At 55.3% G+C, this 17,403-nt stretch overlaps 2 protein-coding genes across 4 annotated transcripts in view; both read left to right on the plus strand.

The window, feature by feature from the left end:
- The first annotated feature begins 808 nt into the window (after positions 1-808).
- Positions 809-7,666, plus strand: NR1H2 (nuclear receptor subfamily 1 group H member 2). Of its 3 annotated transcripts, XM_033224205.1 has the most exons (10): positions 809-958; positions 1,101-1,208; positions 1,969-2,030; positions 2,118-2,255; positions 2,536-2,826; positions 2,910-3,187; positions 3,403-3,582; positions 4,167-4,266; positions 6,649-6,857; positions 7,130-7,666. In XM_033224205.1, the coding sequence occupies exons 3-10, from the start codon at positions 1,988-1,990 to the stop codon at positions 7,274-7,276; spliced, it is 1,386 nt and encodes a 461-aa protein (XP_033080096.1). In that variant the 5' UTR covers positions 809-958; positions 1,101-1,208; positions 1,969-1,987; the 3' UTR covers positions 7,277-7,666. The 3 variants fall into 3 exon arrangements, with proteins under 3 accessions (XP_033080096.1, XP_033080098.1, XP_033080097.1); XM_033224207.1 differs by lacking the exon at positions 809-958 and having other exon boundaries at positions 1,115-1,208; positions 2,168-2,255; XM_033224206.1 differs by lacking the exons at positions 809-958; positions 1,101-1,208 and adding an exon at positions 1,428-1,447.
- A 1,291-nt stretch (positions 7,667-8,957) lies between these two features.
- The window catches only part of POLD1 (DNA polymerase delta 1, catalytic subunit), a 34,546-nt gene continuing 26,100 nt past the window's right edge, over positions 8,958-17,403 (plus strand). Inside the window, 1 exon segment of the mRNA XM_033224204.1 lies at positions 8,958-9,081. The gene's annotated coding sequence lies outside the window, so the exon portion shown is untranslated.

Below are 17,403 nucleotides of genomic sequence, written 5' to 3' on the forward strand. Positions count from 1 at the left end.
AAAATATAAAAAAATGAGCCGGGCGTGGCACATGCCTATAATCCCAGCTACTTGGGAGGCTGAGGCACGAGAATCTCTTGAACCCAGGAGGCGGAGGCTGCAGTGAGCTGAGATTGCACCACTGCACTCCAGCCTGGGGTGACAGAGTGAGATCTCTCCAAATAAATAAATAAGAATAAAATAAAACCAACAAGCAGCACGAGTCCAAAATCAGAAAACTTGTGGCCGGGCGCGGTGGCTCAAGCCTGTAATCCCAGCACTTTGGGAGGCCGAGACGGGCGGATCACGAGGTCAGGAGATCGAGACCATCCTGGCTAACACGGTGAAACCCTGTCTCTACTAAAAAAAATACAAAAACCAGCCGGGCGAGGTGGCGGGCGCCTGTAGTCCCAGCCACTCGGGAGGCTGAGGCAGGAGAATGGCGTAAACCCGGGAGGTGGAGCTTGCAGTGAGCTGAGGTCCAGCCACTGCACTCCAGCCTGGGCGACAGAGCGAGACTCCGTCTCAAAAAAAAAAAAAAACTTGTAACGACCAAAAAAGTGCAAACGTGCCTTAAATTAGTCATGTGCGACAAGCAGCTATAGTTAGGGTTTGGCCGCTGGCTCAGAGAAGCGCATGAATGAGCTAAAGCCACAAAGCGCGGGGCTGGAGGTTTGGCTCCCAGATTCCCCTCTCATCCAAGAAGCGAGGAAATGGGTTCGGAACTCTTCTGCCAAGTCCCAGTACATCTACCCGGTAAACTTCCGGTGTTTCCAACTTCCGTGCGGGGCAGCAGCTTCGGCTGGTCCTAAGCGGGCCGGAAGTTCGTCAACTTTCACGCTCCGCCTCTTTTCCGGACGTGACGCAAGGGCGGGGTTGCCGGAAGAAGTGGCGAAGTTACTTTTGAGGGTATTCGAGTAGCGGCGGTGTGTCAGGGGCTAAAGAGGAGGACGAAGAGAAACGGAGCAAGGGGACCCAGGCAGGTGCACCCGAGAGTGGGGAGACGCGGAAGGAGCCCCGAACCTGGGGCTTCTCGGCGCTCCCCGCGTACTCCGCTCAGCCCCGTTCTCTTCTTCCATTTCCTCCCGTCCGTAACTCGCGCCTCCCGCGGCTGTTTCCAGGGCAACAGGAGTAGTTCACTCCGCGAGAGACAGTCCACGAGACCCCCGCGCGCAGCCATGAGCCCCGCCCCCCGCTGGTGCTCGGAGAGGGGCGGGACCTGGAGCGAGGTGCGGGGGCGGAGCATGAATGGAGGAGGTGGGGGCGGGGCATAATGGGAGGGGATGGGGCGGGACCTGGAAGCGCGGTGCGAGGGCGGGGCATGAAGGGAGGAGGCGGGGCTGGGGGCGGGGCATGATGGGAGGAGATGTGGCGGGGCCTGGAGCGAGGTTGTGGGGGTGCAGCGGGAAGGGAAGAGGTAGGATGGGGGGGGCATGATGGGAGGAGATGGGGCGGGACCTGGAGCGAGGTTGTAGGGATGAGGCTTGGAGGGAGGGATGCGTATGGGGCGGGGCAAGGTGTTGGGAAGCCCATGATGGGGGGCTTAGGGGCTGAACCTGGAAGGTTGAAGGCGGAGCATAATAGAAGGAGGTGGGGTCAGAATGAGAAATAGGGATGCATGGGGCAGAAGTGAGGCAGCCTTATGAAGAGGAGGTTGGGGGGAAACTACATGGGATGGAGGCCGTGAAGGCAGAGCATAATTAAAGGAGAATGGGCCCTACCTAGAAAGCAGGTGGATCGGACCTGAGGGGGCGGGGCCTAGAGCAGGGGCGGGGCTTAAGACCAAGCTGAAGGCTGGCCTGGAACAGAAGGGGCGGGTCCTGTTAGAAGGATGGGGATGGTTTGTAGGCCAGCAGGAACCAAGGCTGTGGCTGAGAGTAGGGTCTCTGGAGAGATGGAAGTAACAGTGGAAGCCCTGTCAGGACCTGTAACTGACCTAACCCAACCCTTCTTAGCCCCACAAGGCTCTCAATCCCCTCTATTCTACAGGCTGCTCCGTGATCCCACCATGTCCTCTCCCACCACGAGTTCCCTGGATACCCCCCTGCCTGGTGAGTGACTCTCTTCCCTGCCCAGCCCTTATCACACACTAGCAGAAGCTCACTGTACTACCCCTCCCGGATTCCACCCTCTTCCAGGAAATGGCCCCTCTCAGCCTGCCGCCCCTTCTTCTTCACCCACTGTAAAGGAGGAGGGTCCAGAGCCATGGCCCGGGGGTCCGGACCCTGATGTCCCAGGCACCGATGAGGCCGGCTCAGCCTGCAGCGTGGACTGGGGTGAGACAGGGCCTAGAGACAGGGCTCTGGAGTTGATGTGGGGGCTTAGGGAGGGAGACATAAATGGAGATGGGAATGGGAGGCCCCTGATCTTTGCTTTTTGTTCTCGCTTTCTCCTTGATATATACATCTTTCTGAATTGCAATTTCCCTGAATGTGAGTAGCATCTCCTCTCTCTCTCCATCCTCTGGTGCTTTGCCTGGGGATCTCCTGTGGGCCCATCCCTCTGGTTCGTGTTTCTCCCTGTGGCTCTCTCATGGCCTCTGCTTACCCACCCCAGTCATCCCAGATCCTGAAGAGGAGCCAGAGCGCAAGCGAAAGAAGGGCCCAGCCCCGAAGATGCTGGGCCACGAGCTTTGCCGAGTCTGCGGGGACAAGGCTTCCGGCTTCCACTACAATGTGCTCAGCTGCGAAGGCTGCAAGGGCTTCTTCCGGCGCAGTGTGGTCCGTGGTGGGGCCCGGCGCTATGCCTGCCGGGGCGGTGGAACCTGCCAGATGGACGCTTTCATGCGGCGCAAGTGCCAGCAGTGCCGGCTGCGCAAGTGCAAGGAGGCAGGGATGAGGGAGCAGTGTGAGTGCAGTGGGAGGGGGCGGTGCCGGCCTGGCCCGCTGGCCCAGCCTTGGGGTTCTGCTGAGGCCTGCATCCCCCTACAGGCGTCCTCTCTGAAGAACAGATCCGGAAGAAGAAGATTCGGAAGCAGCAGCAGCAGCAGTCACAGTCACAGTCACAGTCGCCTGCGGGGCCGCAGGGCAGCAGCAGCTCAGCCTCTGGGCCTGGGGCGTCCCCTGGTGGATCTGAGGCAGGCAGCCAGGGCTCCGGGGAAGGCGAGGGTGTCCAGTTAACAGCGGCTCAAGAACTAATGATCCAGCAGTTGGTGGCGGCCCAGCTGCAGTGCAACAAACGCTCCTTCTCCGACCAGCCCAAAGTCACGGTACTGCTCTCTCCACAACCTTGAGTGTGATGGTAGATGCCTCTCCCAATCGGGTAGAGCCGGCTGGGCCATCGCCCAGGGTGTGGGAGAATGAGGCTCCAGAGGGCAGGGGCTTTAGGAGGAGGGTCCCCCAGGGTGCAGGCTTGGCCTCAAGGTGGCCACCCCAACTTAGGCTCACAAAGACCTGGGAGTGACCCTGGTGTCCCGTGTTCCAGCCCTGGCCCCTGGGCGCAGACCCCCAGTCCCGAGATGCCCGCCAGCAGCGCTTCGCCCACTTCACGGAGCTGGCCATCATCTCAGTCCAGGAGATCGTGGACTTTGCCAAGCAAGTGCCTGGTTTCCTGCAGCTGGGCCGGGAGGACCAGATTGCCCTCCTGAAGGCGTCCACCATCGAGGTAATGGTCCATCTGCCCACAAGGAACCCCAGAGATAGCTCCAGGACAGATGCAGGGAGCAGAGTTGAAGCAAGACCAGTCCTTGCCCTTGTAGGATGACATTCCATGGCAAACAGAATCTCCTATGAGCCAAGAAGAAAAAGGGTCTGAGGCTGAGAAAATTGAGGATCAGGCCAGAGGCTATTTTAGAGAAAAGTTGCCAAAAAGGCTTTTCAGAGGAGTTAGCATTTGAATCAAAGTAGGGATAACATGTAAGTATTGAGCACCTACTGTATGCTAAGCTGTATACCAAGTGTTGGCATATGGCAAAGAACAAAGCAGATCAAACCTCCTGCCCCTATACCTTGTGCCCACCTGAGGAAGGAGTATCCTAAGGAGGGGGGATGCAACGTGTGCGAAAGCCCAAAGTGAAGAAAGAGCTTGGGCTGTCTCACGTGATGGCTGCACGCTGGTGTGGCTGAGAGAACGGGGGACGGGGATGAGGGATATTCCTGGTGAGATTAGACCCCCATTTGGGCCAGCAGGGAAGGGACTAGCAGCCTAAGGGTCACAGGGCTTGAGCCCTCTCCCACTGCCACCCTCAGATCATGCTGTTGGAGACAGCCAGGCGCTACAACCACGAGACAGAGTGTATCACCTTCCTGAAGGACTTCACCTACAGCAAGGACGACTTCCACCGCGCAGGTAGGGCCCAGGGGAGGCTTTGGGGAGGCTTAGCGCCCCTGCTGGCTGGAAGACTTGGGGCCAATTAATTCATCCTTGTCAGAGTCTCTGTTTCTTTATCTCCAAAGTTGGGGTGAGGGTTGAGCCAAGGTGAGAGCAAGACAAGAGTGTGTATGCCATGCGTGGTGGCGTGTGCCTGTAGGCCCAGCTACTCAGGAGGCTGAGGAGGGAAGATTGCTTGAGGCTACAGTGAGCTGTGATTGTGCCACAGCACTCCAGCCTAGCGACAGAAGAGAGCGTGTCTCTATTTTTTTCAAAAAAAGCATGTATTGGCCGAGCACGGTGACTCACGCCTGTAATCCCAGCACTTTGGGAGGCTGAGGTGGGTGGATCACGAGGTCAGGAGGTCGAGACCATCCTGGCTAACACAGTGAAACCCCGTCTCTACTAAAAATACAAAAAATTAGCCAGGCGTGGGAGCGGGCACCTGTAGTCCCAGCTACTCGGGAGGCTGAGGCAGGAGAATGGTGTGAACCCAGGAGGCGGAGGTTGCAGTGAGCTGAGATCGCGCCACTGTACTCTAGCCTGGGCAACAGAGCGAGACCCTGTCTCAAAAAAAAAAAAAAAAAAAAAGCTTGTATTGAGTGCCGACTCTGTACAGTGGGTTGCAGTGGAAGTTGAGACAGAAAGGCCCTGTTACCATATCAGGCGTCTTGGTGGGCACTAGGGAAAGCATCCCCCCACCCCAAAACCTGGTCTCACCCAAGGGAGGCAGGCTGGAGCTCAGTCCATTGTGAAGTGGGCAGTCTTCCCTACTGTCCAGGAGCACTGCTTCCTGCCCTCCGAGAGCGCTGACCTGGGTGTGTCACCTGGGCGGGTGGGCTTCTGGAAGAAGGCCTGGGCAGTGAGAGGCACTGCCTAGGAAAAGGGTGGGAGGCGCATTGCTAGTGCTGTAGAGCATACACCTGGGCCTCGCTTCCTCATCGTCCCGTAATCTGTGTGGGACCTCTCTGCATTTCCCGACATCTTTCTGAGCCCCACCCTCTCCCCTTCCTTTTACCCTGGCCCTTTCACCACCCAAGACGGTCCCAGTAACCCTTTTAGTATGAGCTTAGCAGAGCAGGGCTTCGTGGAAGCGTTTCTGGCGGGGGGATCGGCGATTGCAAAGGCCCTGAGGTCAGGGAGAGCCGGTGGTTTGGAGGAACTACAGGGAGGCCCAGGCAGCTGGAGCACAAGGAGACGGGGTGGAGAGGTTGGGAATCCCACCCTACCCCTTCCCAGCCCCTCCTCTGCCACCACTCTGGAACACTGCCAGAGTCCCCTTGAGGGGCCCCTGCCTCCACCCCCGCCTGATGGAGCTGCTCCTATGGCAGGCAGAAGGGTCCTGTCAGCACTTGAGGCCGCCCACATCCCTCCTCCGCTAAGAACCCTCCACAGCTCCCGTCTCACTAGGAGAAGAGCTAGAGTCCTCTCTGTGGCCCACAAAGCCCTTTAGGACCTGGACTCTCACTCTCTGCCCTCAGCTTCCAGCCTCTCCCCCTCCTCCAGTCACTCTGGGCTCTTCCTGGCACCCACCTGGCGTGCTGTACTTGGGAGTTTCCTTTGCCCAGAACTAGGGGGACCAACTGGTCCTGGTTTGCCCAGGACCTTCCCAGTTTTAACACCGAAAGTCCCATGGCCTGCGTAGCCCCCTGTCCCAAGTCCTGGGAACAGCAGACAGTTGGTCACCCTCACAATCTCACCTCCTTGGGGTTAGTCACTGCTCCAGCGTCACCCACAGCATGGCCTTCCCTGCCCGCCTTGTGTAAAATAGAAACGTGGCTCAGCAGGGCCCTTCGCCCTTCTCTGCACTGCCTGGTTCCATAGAACTCAGCCTTCTGACTGGCTGGGCCTCTTCCTCATGTGTTTGTCTATGACCTGTTCCCTAGGCCCTCAAATGTAAGTGCTGGGGCCTGGCACGTGGTAGGTACTCAGTGATGTTCGATGAATGAACGAACAAATCAGTCGTGGGAATGAGTTTGGGCTTTACCTGAGCAGTGGAAACCAGTGCAGGGACCGACACGATGGTTTTAAAAGCTTCCCTTTGCCTTCGTGAAGGGGCAAGGATAGGACCCGGGGAAGCTGCAACCACCGCCAGGTGGGAAGGGAGGGTGGTGACAGGATAGTAGAAAATACTGAGGAAACATGCACCCTCATTATTCATTCCCTCACTAGGCGGGATGTGTGGCACACCTGCTACGTGCCAGCACTCTCATGGGCACAGGGCACAGGTGGACAGAAATGACAAGAACGCTGTGATTACTGCTGTGTTCCCAGCCCCAGTGACTGTGGGCGGTGCCAGGGGCGAGGCTGTGGGGCCCGGTTTCAGGCTGAGGGAGTCACGGGCTGCCTCCCGCCCCTTAGGCCTGCAGGTGGAGTTCATCAACCCCATCTTTGAGTTCTCGAGGGCCATGCGGCGGCTGGGCCTGGACGACGCTGAGTACGCCCTGCTCATCGCCATCAACATCTTCTCCGCCGACCGGCCCAACGTACAGGAGCCGGGCCGCGTGGAGGCGCTGCAGCAGCCCTACGTGGAGGCGCTGCTGTCCTACACGCGCATCAAGAGGCCGCAGGTAGGGCCCCGCAGCGCCTCTGCGCAGAGCCAGCTACGTCCCGCGGCCCACTTGGTCCGTCCAGGCTGGGCTCTGCCTGGCTGCTGTCCCCTCCGGCAGTCTTTCCTCAGGCCCCACCCTGCTGGACTGGGAGCCAGGTCTAGTCCAAGCACAGGGCCGGGCCCCACGCTGGCTCCCACGCCTGACCGGAGAGGGTCCCTCCTTTCTGTTGGGGTGGGCCGCCCAGAGCCTGGCCGGGCAGGAACTCAGTGCCCACCTGCCTCCTCCCTCAGGACCAGCTGCGCTTCCCGCGCATGCTCATGAAGCTGGTGAGCCTGCGCACGCTGAGCTCCGTGCACTCGGAGCAGGTCTTTGCCCTGCGGCTCCAGGACAAGAAGCTACCGCCTCTGCTGTCAGAGATCTGGGACGTCCACGAGTGAGGGGCCGGCCACCCAGCCCCACAGCCTTGCCTGACCACCCTCCAGCAGATAGACGTCGGCACCCCTTTCTCCTCCTCGGGTGGAAGGGGCCCTGGGCTGAGCCTGTAGACCTCCCAGCCCTCAGCCCTTGGGATGAGCCCCAGTCCGGGTCCAGGAGACTCCCTCCCTGCCCACCAAGTCTTCCAGAAAGGGTGAAAGGGTTACAGGTCCCGACCGCTGACCCTTCCCGGCTGCCCTCCCTCCCCAGCTTACACCTCAAGCCCAGCACGCAGTGCACCTTGAACAGAGGGGGGGACGACCCATGGCTCTCCCCATAGGCTGGGAGACCAGGGGCCTTCCTCTTCCTCTGCTCCTTTTATTTAATAAAAACTAAAAACAAAAACAGGAAAATAAAAATATGAATACAATCCAGCCCAGAGCTGGAGTGCAAGATGCAGAGGGCGTGGGCTTCTAGGGACCTCAGTGACACCGGGTCCCTGAACCTGATTGAGCATGTGGGACTGGGTCTCCCCAGGCTGGTGGGAGGGGTGGCACATAGGGTCCCAGTGCTGGGTGGTGTGTCGCCTGCTGTGAAAGTTCAGGGGTCTGACAGCCTCAGGGTCACCTCCCCTGGACAGGGTGAATCAGGACTCACCCTTGAAGGATAAACAGGACTTAAGTGTATGAGGGGACCTGGACTTTCGTCTCAACAAGTGTTTTCTGAGGCCTCCTGTGGGCCAGGCACTGGGTTGGCCATTCTAGAGATGAAGACATTTCCCAGTAAATGTTTCCGGAGCATTTACTATAGTCAGGCACAATTCTAGGCACTGGAAACACCCGTGAACAAGATAACCACGCTCCTACCAAGACTCAGGGGATAGGGACGTTAATGAGGGTGGCACTGTGGTGGGGCTAGAGGAAGTCAGGCAAGGTGTTACAACAGAGGCAATCGCTGGGACCTAAAACGAGCCCAGGGGCTGGGACTCCAAGTTGAGGGAAGAGCACGTGCAAAGTTTGAAAGGTGAGGGACACTGCGAGTTCGGAGTGAGCAAGCGACGAAGTTCCTCCAATTCTTCTTGCCCCTGTGCCAGCCCTAAAAGAGCTGAATGAGCAATTCCAATCGAGGGCGAAAGGGGGGGTTACATGCAGAGATGCAACTTAAAGGTACATTTATTTGGGGCGGGGGACAGCGGAAGTGAGAGTAGTTAAAAACGATCACCTTATCCCAAGAGTAGTGTACCGGGCGCCCCACACGTGTCCCCATCATGCGTTGTTGAGTCTAGTTTACATGTGGGGAAACTGAGGCCAGGATGGAGAACAGATCAAGCCAGGACTCCACCACTTATCGGCCAGCCTCTGCGGGGATCTCGGGCGTCAGGTCACCGGCTGGCTGCTGGGCAGCGACGGGGCAGAGCTCCCTACCCGGCCCCAGGCGAGAGGCGGGCGGGGGACACGGAGGATGCGCGCGCAACACACGAGGGTGGGAGGAGAGAGAACAGAGCAGCGGCGCGCACGAACTGCACGAGGTCGTGAACGCTGCCGCACGGAGGGGCGTGGCTTCTGGCCGACACGTCATGGGGAGGCGGAATTAAGGGAATTTTTCAGCAAGGGGGCGAGGCCACTTTGCAAGCTGAGGGAGGGGGCGGGGCCTGCCTTGCAGTCGAACGAGCGGGGCGTGGTCCGCTGCCTGGTTGGGCGTGGCCTCGCCCGCACTTGGGCAGGCGGGGGCGTGGCCCGTCTCGGCGCCCCGCGGCTCTGGGCTTGCGCGCGCGAGAGTCAGGGGTCACGGCGGCGTCTGCTGTGGCGGGAAACGCTGTTTGAAGCGGGTGAGTAGAGGGGAAGAGGGGAGTTCGGGGCACTGGGCCTGGTATAGGGAACGGGGCTTGACCAGCCAGGCACATAGACCTGAGAGAGGGTTGCGAGGGCACCCTTTGGCCCGGGAGCGCGCAGGAGGGGGCAGCGGCCAGGGGTTTCTTGGGGGAGGGCGCGGGGACGCACAGGAAAAGGCCGAGGTGGGGGTGGAATTCCTCGGCAGGCAGGGGGCGCATGCGCCGGGCACCGTGGGGCGGGAAGTGGCCCGGGAGCAGCGGGGGCCACTGGGTGGTGGTGCACATGCTGGCTTGGTGTCATCCTGGATTCGCTGGGTGTTTGAGTACTCTGTGCCAGGCACTTATTCTGGAAGCAAGAACAAGTCAGAGAAGTTCCTGCCTTGGGAAGACAGACGATAGACAAGCGATGAGTTAATAGTAGCACCAGTAAAGCCCTGCTCTGGGGCTGTGAGATGCTCTCACAAGGGAACTAACGCAGGGTAACATGGTATAATGAGCGAAGAGCCTGCTGCTTTAGCTGGAGTGGGCCAGAATAGGCCGCTCTGGGACCCTCAAGTGCAAAGGCTCTGAGGTGGAAGGAGCTCGGCGTATTTGTAGCAGGAGCCGAGGGGACGAGAGTAATACAGATGAGGTCGGAGTCATGATGGGGAACTAGATCCTATAGGGCCTTGTAAACCTTGGTATGGAATTTCTCCTTTATTCCAGGTTCAGCGGGGAGCCGTGGGAGGGTTTGAGCGTGGAAACAACACGATTCGCCCGTGTTTTGAAAAACTCACTGACCACTGAGTGGAAATTGGGTTGTAGCAGGAATAAGAATGGAAGGAGGGAGGTCTGTTAGGACGGAGAGAGTCCAGCAGGCAGAGGGAATCAGGCTCAGATTACCTTTGTGGGTGGAGCTACGGGCACTGGCTGATGGACTGGGCGTGGGAGCGAGGGAAAGAGTCCAGAATGACTCTTGGGTTTGAGTTTGAGCAGCAGGCTGGATGGGGAAGGCTAAGGGAGAAGCAGGTTGGGTTGCCGCTCTGAAGGCAGAGATTAGTGGGGGAGTGAGTGGGCAGGGTTTAGAGCGGAACCAGGAGTGGGCAGGGCGATGTCAGTGCCTCGCCTCAGCCCTTCCACTCAAGGAACTTGTTGCGGCGCTCCTTTTTTTTTTGATTCGGAGTCTCACTCTGTCGCCCAGGCTGGAGTGCATTGGCCGGATCTCAGCTCACTGCAAGCTCCGCCTCCCGGGTTCACGCCATTCTCCTGCCTCAGCCTCCCGAGTAGCTGGGAGTACAGGCGCCCACCACCTTCCCGGCTAGTTTTTTGTATTTTTTAGTACAGACGGGGTTTCACCGGTTTAACTAGGATGGTCTCGATCTCCTGACCTCGTGATCCTCCCGTCTCGGCCTCCCAAAGTGCTGGGATTACAGGTTTGAGCCACCGCGCCCGGCCCTTTTTTTTTTTTTTTTTTTTTTTGAGACTTGCTCTGTCACCCAGGCTGGAATGCAGTGGTGTGAACTCAGCTCATTGCAACCTCCGCCTCCCGGGTTCAAGCGATTCTCGTGCCTCAGCCCCCTGAGTAGCTGGGATTACGGGTACCCGCTGCCACGCCCAGCTCATTTTTTGTATTTTTAGTAGAGATGGGGTTTCGCCATATTGGCCAGGCTGGTCTCGAACTCCTGACCTCAGGTGATCCACTCGCCTTGGCCTCCCAAAGTGCTGGAATTACAGCCGTGAGCCACCGTGCCTGGCCGCCTCTCCTTCCTGCACTTCCCCCGACAGATCTCTCTTCCCGCTAGAGAGGTTCCTTCCCTCCTCTGAAATGCTCTTCCCTCTCTTATGGGTTTCTGACAGCTGCTGTTTGGACAGGCCCTCTGCTGAGCACTGGGGAGCCAGTGATCATCCAGTTTGGTTGGGGAAGGACCGGAGATCTCAGTCCAGAGTGTGCTGAGCTATGGTGGAGCAGTGATAGTCTTTGGGAGCCAAGAGAAGAACCTATGTGCTCAGGGAAGACTCACCAGAGTGGTTGATACTCACAGGGAGTTTCAACTCACATGTCTGTTTTTTTTTGGTTTTTGAGACAGAGTCTTGCTTTGTCACCCAGGCTGGAGTGCAGTGGCACGATCTCGGCTCACTGTAACCTCCACCTTCAAGTGATTCTCATGCCTCATCCTCCTGAGTAGTTGGGATTATAGGTGCGCACCACCACGCCCAGCTAATTTTTGTATTTTTAGTAGAGACAGGGTTTTGCCATGTTGCCCAGGCTAGTCTCGAATCCCTGACCTCAAGTGATCCGCCCACCTCAACCTCCCAAAGTGCTGGGATTACAGGCGTGAGCCACCACACCCAGCCTAAACTCGCATGTCTTGAAGTAACCAGTGGAGTTTCATGCAGTGAACACTGCCTAAGGCCTCTTGGGGGCTCAGCCCTATGCTGGGTGATGCTAAGGCCCCAGAGGAGAGTCAGTGCTTGCTCTGCCATCCAGAAGTCCCTGGCTGGTAAGGGAGGAAGACATACACCCAGGCAGTCCAGAGGCAGCAGTCACAGAGGCCTAGGGGAAGGACAAGACCAAAAGCGTGGAGGTGAGCCTGGGTGACATAGCAAGACCCTGTCTACAAAAAATACAAAAACTAGGCTGGGCCGGGCGCGGTGGCTCAAGCCTGTAATCCCAGCACTTTGGGAGGCCGAGACGGGCGGATCACGAGGTCAGGAGATCGAGACCATCCTGGCTAACACGGTGAAACCCCGTCTCTACTGAAAAATACAAAAAAAACTAGCCGGGCGAGGTGGCAGGCGCCTGTAGTCCCAGCTACTCGGGAGGCTGAGGCAGGAGAATGGCGTGAACCCGGGAGGCGGAGCTTGCAGTGAGCTGAGATCCGGCCACTGCACTCCAGCCTGGTTGACAGAGCAAGACTCCGTCTCAAACAAAAAAAAAAAAAAAAAACTAGGCTGAGCACGGTGGCTCACACTTGTAATCTCAGCACTTTGGGAGGCTGAGGAGGGCAGATCGTGAGGTCAGGAGATATCGAGACCATCCTGGCTAACACGGTGAAACCTGGTCTCTACTAAAAATACAAAAAATTAGCCAGACGTGGTGGCGGGCTGTAGTGCCACTTACTCGGGAGGCTGAGGCAGGAGAATGGCGTGAACCCGGGAGGCAGAGCTGGCAGTGAGCCGAGATCATGCCACTGCACTCTAGCCTAGGTGAACAGAGCAAGACTCCGTATCAAAAAAAAAAAAAATACAAAAACTAGCCTAGTGTGGTGGCACATGCCTGTGGTCCCAGCTGCCCAGAAGACTGAGGTGGGAGGATTGCTTGAGCCCTGGAGTTCAAGGCTGCTGTGAGATGTGATCATGCCACTGCACTTTAGGCTGGGCAATACAATGAGATCTTGTGTCAAAATAAAAAAGTGGAGGTGTTTTCTGGTGGAGCAAAAATGAATAGTTGCCTTTGCAGTTATTTAATCATTCCCTCAGCCGATGTGTGTGAACCAGGACGCAGTGGTGAACAAGCAAAAGAAAAAGTTGTCTCCCGGGGAGGTCACCACCGTATCTCCCCTGGCACAGGCCTGGCACACAGATTTATCGGTGGGGCTCTGGAGCCAGCCTGCCTGAGTTTGAACCCTGGCCGTGCCCCACTGGGCTAGTTGTGCCATCTTGGGCAGGTAGTTTCACGTCTCTGGACCTCAGTTCCAGCCTTTGTAAAATGAGGTCGTAGCAGCAACTGAGGATTTTGTGAGGATTCTTTGAGTTCCTTTATTCTTTTATCGTTCAAAAAATGTTTTCTGAGCACCCCTCCATTCCTGGAGCACTGGATAGAGCAGGAAACAAAAGATGATGCCCCTGCTCTCCTGGAGCCCCCGTTCTACTAGCAGGACTCACTGGACACAAGATAACTAACCAGGCCAGGCGTGGTGGCTCACGCCTGTTATCCCAGCACTTTGGGAGGCCGAGGCGGACGGATCACTTGAGGTGAGGAGTTTGAGACCAGCCTGGCAAACATGGTGAAACCCAGTCTCTACTAAAAATACAAAACTAGCTGGACATGGTGGTGGGTGCTTGTAATCCCAGCTACCTGCGAGACTGAGGCAGGAGAATCGCTTGAGTCCAGGAGGTGGAGGTTGCAGTGAGCCGAGATTGCGCCACTGCACTCCAGCCTGGCAACAGAGCGAGACTCTGTCTCAAAAACAAAACAAAACAAAACAAAAAACTGTGAGATTGGAGGCCGGGTGCAGTGGCTCATACCTGTAATCACAGCACTTTGGGAGGCTGAGGTGGGAGATCATTTGAGCCCAGGAGTTTGAGACCAACCTGGCCAACATAGTGAAATCCCGTCTCTACAAAAATTAAAACATTAGCAAGGCATGGCAGCTGGTGCATGCCTCTGGTTCCAGTTACTTGGGAGGCTGAAGTGGATGGATCACTTGAGCCTAGGAGATCAAAGCTGCAGTGAGCCATATACGTGCCGCTGCACTCCAGCCTGGGCAACAGAGCAAGATCCTGTCCCCCCCCCCAAAACAAAACAAAATAAAGCTGTGAGATTGGGCAAGATTGGATGAGGTTATTGAGGAAATGAGTGTCTCACTCATTGAGAAAACCGGTGTCTGGCCTGCAGTGAGCGCACGGTGTCATTTGACTGCTGAATCTCTGTTAAGTGCTTGCTACCGAAGGGCCGTGAGAGGTGCAGAGGACAATGTTTGCCAAGCTCTCATCCTGCGCCAGGGCTGATGAGAAGGAACACAGGGACCTTTCCTTCCTAATGCTGCTCTGCCTCCACCGTGTACTAACAGGAGCCCAGGTTTGCCCCTGCTGACACCATCCCTCCCACCGCACCCTCGTAGCCACAGCCAACTGACCAAGAGCAGCCAGTCAGCTCCTTCCTTCCTCCTCCAGCTCCCACAAGCCCCTGCGCTTTGTCTGTCCCACCCGGATCTCTCCCCACAGGTCATCACTCCCTGTCTCTCCGGCTACTTGCACAACTGGAGCCAGAGCTACTAACTATACTTGCTTCTTCCTATAAGTCACACATGTACGCGGTTGTCACTCAAAGAGCGCAAACGCAGCGTCAGCTAAAGTCCTCCTCACACGAAACCTCCTGCACACACTATGGCTGCACCACTCTCAAAAGGTGGAAGCAACTGTAATGGCCATCCATTGATGAGCGGATACTGCAAACGTGTTCTCGCCATATAGCGGAAAAGTACTCGGCAAAAAAGGAACGCAGCACTGATGACAGGCCGCCACACACATGAACGATGAACACATTCAGAGAAAGCAGCCAGACACAAGAGGCCGCGTATTCCAAGATCCCGTTTATAGGAAATGCCCAGAATAGGCAGATCCATGGAGACAGAAAGTAAGATGAGGGACTGCCAGGAGTGGGGGCAGATGAGCTGAATGCGGGGAGAGAGCTAGAGGATGTAGGCTTTTTGGGGTGATGAAAGAGTTCTAAAATTGACTGTGGTGATGGTTGCCTAACTCTGAACATACTGAATACCATTGAACTATATATACTTTAAGTGGATGAATTGTATAGTATGTGAATTATAGCTCAATAAAGCAGTTAGCAAATGAAGTCGTCTTCTACCCTGTCCCCCAGGAAACCAGTTTCTTAGCTGTCCTTGTAGAATGCTGCATTAAAAGCAAATAAATTTATACATATGCTCTGCATTAAAATAAAACAGATTTCTACATACTCCCTTCATTAAAAGCAAAAAGATTTACACATACTCTTCTGTCCACCTTGTAAAATTGTTACTATTTTCATTTTATATATTTCCCCCTTAATATTTTGAAAAGTCTCAAACCTGCAGAGAAGGTACAAATTAAGTACAGTGAACAACCACGCTCCTTTGCCTCGATTCACTGACTGTTGGCATGATACCTCATTTGCTTTATCCGAGCACACACATATACCTGTACCTTTTGTCCTTTTTGTGGCTGAACTATTTGAAAGTTGTGGTCATCATGATACTTTGCCTCTGAAAACTCCAGCAGTTAACTCCTGGGGTTTTTTTTTGTTTGTTTGTTTGTTTTTTGTTTTTGTTGTTTTTTTTTTGAGACGGCGTCTTGCTCTGTCGCTCAGGCTGGAGTACAGGCACAACCTTGGCTCCCTGCAACCTCCACCTCCCGGGTTCAAGCGATTCTCCTACCTCAGCTTCCTGAGTAGCTGGGATTACAGGCACCTGCCAGCACACCTGGCTAATTTTTGTATTTTTAGTAGAGACGGGATTTCACTGTCTTTGCCAGGCTGGTCTTGAACTTCTGATGACATGATCCACCTTCCTCTGTCTCCCAGAGTGCTGGGATTACAGGAGTGCGTCACTGCACTCTGCCTAACTCTTTTTTTTTTGTACAGGAGTTTACTCTTACCATGCAGGTTGTAGTACAGTGGGGTGGTCACAGCTCACTGCAGCCTCAAACTCCCCATACTCAGCTGATCCTCAGCCTCCTGAGTAGCTGGGACTAAAGATGTTTGCCACCACACCCTGCTAATTTTTGTATTGTTTTATAGAGACAGGGTTTCACCATGTTGCCTAGGCTGTTCTCAAACTCCTGGGCTCAAGCGATCCCCCTGCCTCGGCCTCCAAATGTCCTGGGATTACAGCCGTGAGCCACGGTGCCTGGCCTCCAGCAGTCAGCTCTTAAGAACAGGGATGTCCGCCTACAGAACTACAGTGTCATTGTCATCGTCATGCAGTTTAACATGAGACAGTGACGTTATCGAATAGACAGTCCTTATTTAGATCTGTCATGTGTCCCTGTAATATTCTTCAAAGCTATAATAATTTTTTTCTTTTTTTTTTTCCGAGACCGAGTCTCGCTCTATCACCCAGCAGTGGCGCTATTTCAACTCACTGCAAGCTCCGCCTCCCGGGTTCAAGCCATTCTCCTGCCTCAGCCTACCGAGTAGCTGGAATCACAGACACCCGCCACTATGCCTGGCTAATTTTTTTTGTATTTTTAGTAGAGACGGGGTTTCATTTTGTCCAGGCTGGTCTCAAACTCCTGACCTCAGGTGATCCACCCGCCTCGGACTCCCAAAGGGCTGAGATTATAGGCGCGAGCCACTGCGCCTAGAATCCCAGAGGGGTGGGATTATAGGCATAAGCCACTGCGCCTGGCCAATAATTTCATTTTTTTTTTCCCACTCTTGTCGCCCAGGTGTAAGTGCAATGGCACAATCTTGTCTCACTGCAACCTCCACCTCCCAGGTTCAAGCAATTCTCCTGCCTCAGCCTCCCGAGTAGCTGGTATTACAGGCGCCCACCACCACACCCAGCTAATTTTTATATTTTTTTAGTAGAGATGGGGTTTCACCACATTGGTCAGGCTGGTCTTAATCTCCAGACCTCAGGTGATCCGCCCGCCTCGGTCTCCCAAAGTGCTGGGATTACAGGCATGAGCCACCACGCCCGGGCCATAATTTTATTTTTTTAAATCCAAGTTCTAACTTAGGATAACACACATTGTCATGGCAACTTTTTCATTTTTTGAGACATGTCTCGCTCTCTTGCCCAGGCTGTATTGCAGTGGTGCAATCATGGCTTACTATAGCCTTCACCTCCCAGTCTCAAGTGATCCTCCCACCTCAGCCCCCCGAGTAGCTGGGACTATAGGTATGCACCACCATGCTTAAGTAATTTTTAATTTTTTGTAGAAATTGAGTCTCACCATGTTGCCTAGGCCAGTTTCTAACTCCTGGCCTCAAGTGATCCTCCCACCTCAGCCTCGCAAAGTGTTGGGATTACAGATGTGAGCCCCCTGGCCTAGGCAACTTACTTTTTCATGACATCAGCAGTTTTAAAGATTTCAGACCAGTGTTGTCACCCTTCATTTTGGATTCGTTTGTTTCTTTTTCTTGTTTTGTTTTGAGACAGAGTTTTGCTCTGTCACCCAGGCTGGAGCACAGTGGCATGATCTCAGCTCACTGCAACCTCTGCCTCCCAGGTTCAAGTAATTCTCCTGCCTCAGCCTCTGGAGTAGCTGGTATTACAGGCACCCACCACCATGCCCAGCTAATTTTTGTATATTAGTAGAGACAGGGTTTCACCATGTTGGTCAGGCTGGTCTGGAACTGCTAATCTCAAGTGATCCACCCGCCTTGGCCTCCCAAAATGCTGGGATTACAGGCGTGAGCCCCTGTGCCCAGGCCATTTGTTTCTTAATGACTAGAATCAGGGTAAACGTTTTCTTAGACATTGTTTTTCAACACAAAAGATAAAATTCTGAGTGCACCACTGTGCATCTTGCTTTATCTACTGAACAATGCCTCTTTGAGAAACTTCCCTGTCAGTACACAAAGAGCTTCCTCGTTCCTTTACACAGTTGCATAGT

Source organism: Trachypithecus francoisi, unplaced genomic scaffold, assembly GCF_009764315.1.
Source record: "Trachypithecus francoisi isolate TF-2019V2 unplaced genomic scaffold, Tfra_2.0 Lachesis_group12, whole genome shotgun sequence".
Taxonomy (NCBI): domain Eukaryota; kingdom Metazoa; phylum Chordata; class Mammalia; order Primates; family Cercopithecidae; genus Trachypithecus; species Trachypithecus francoisi.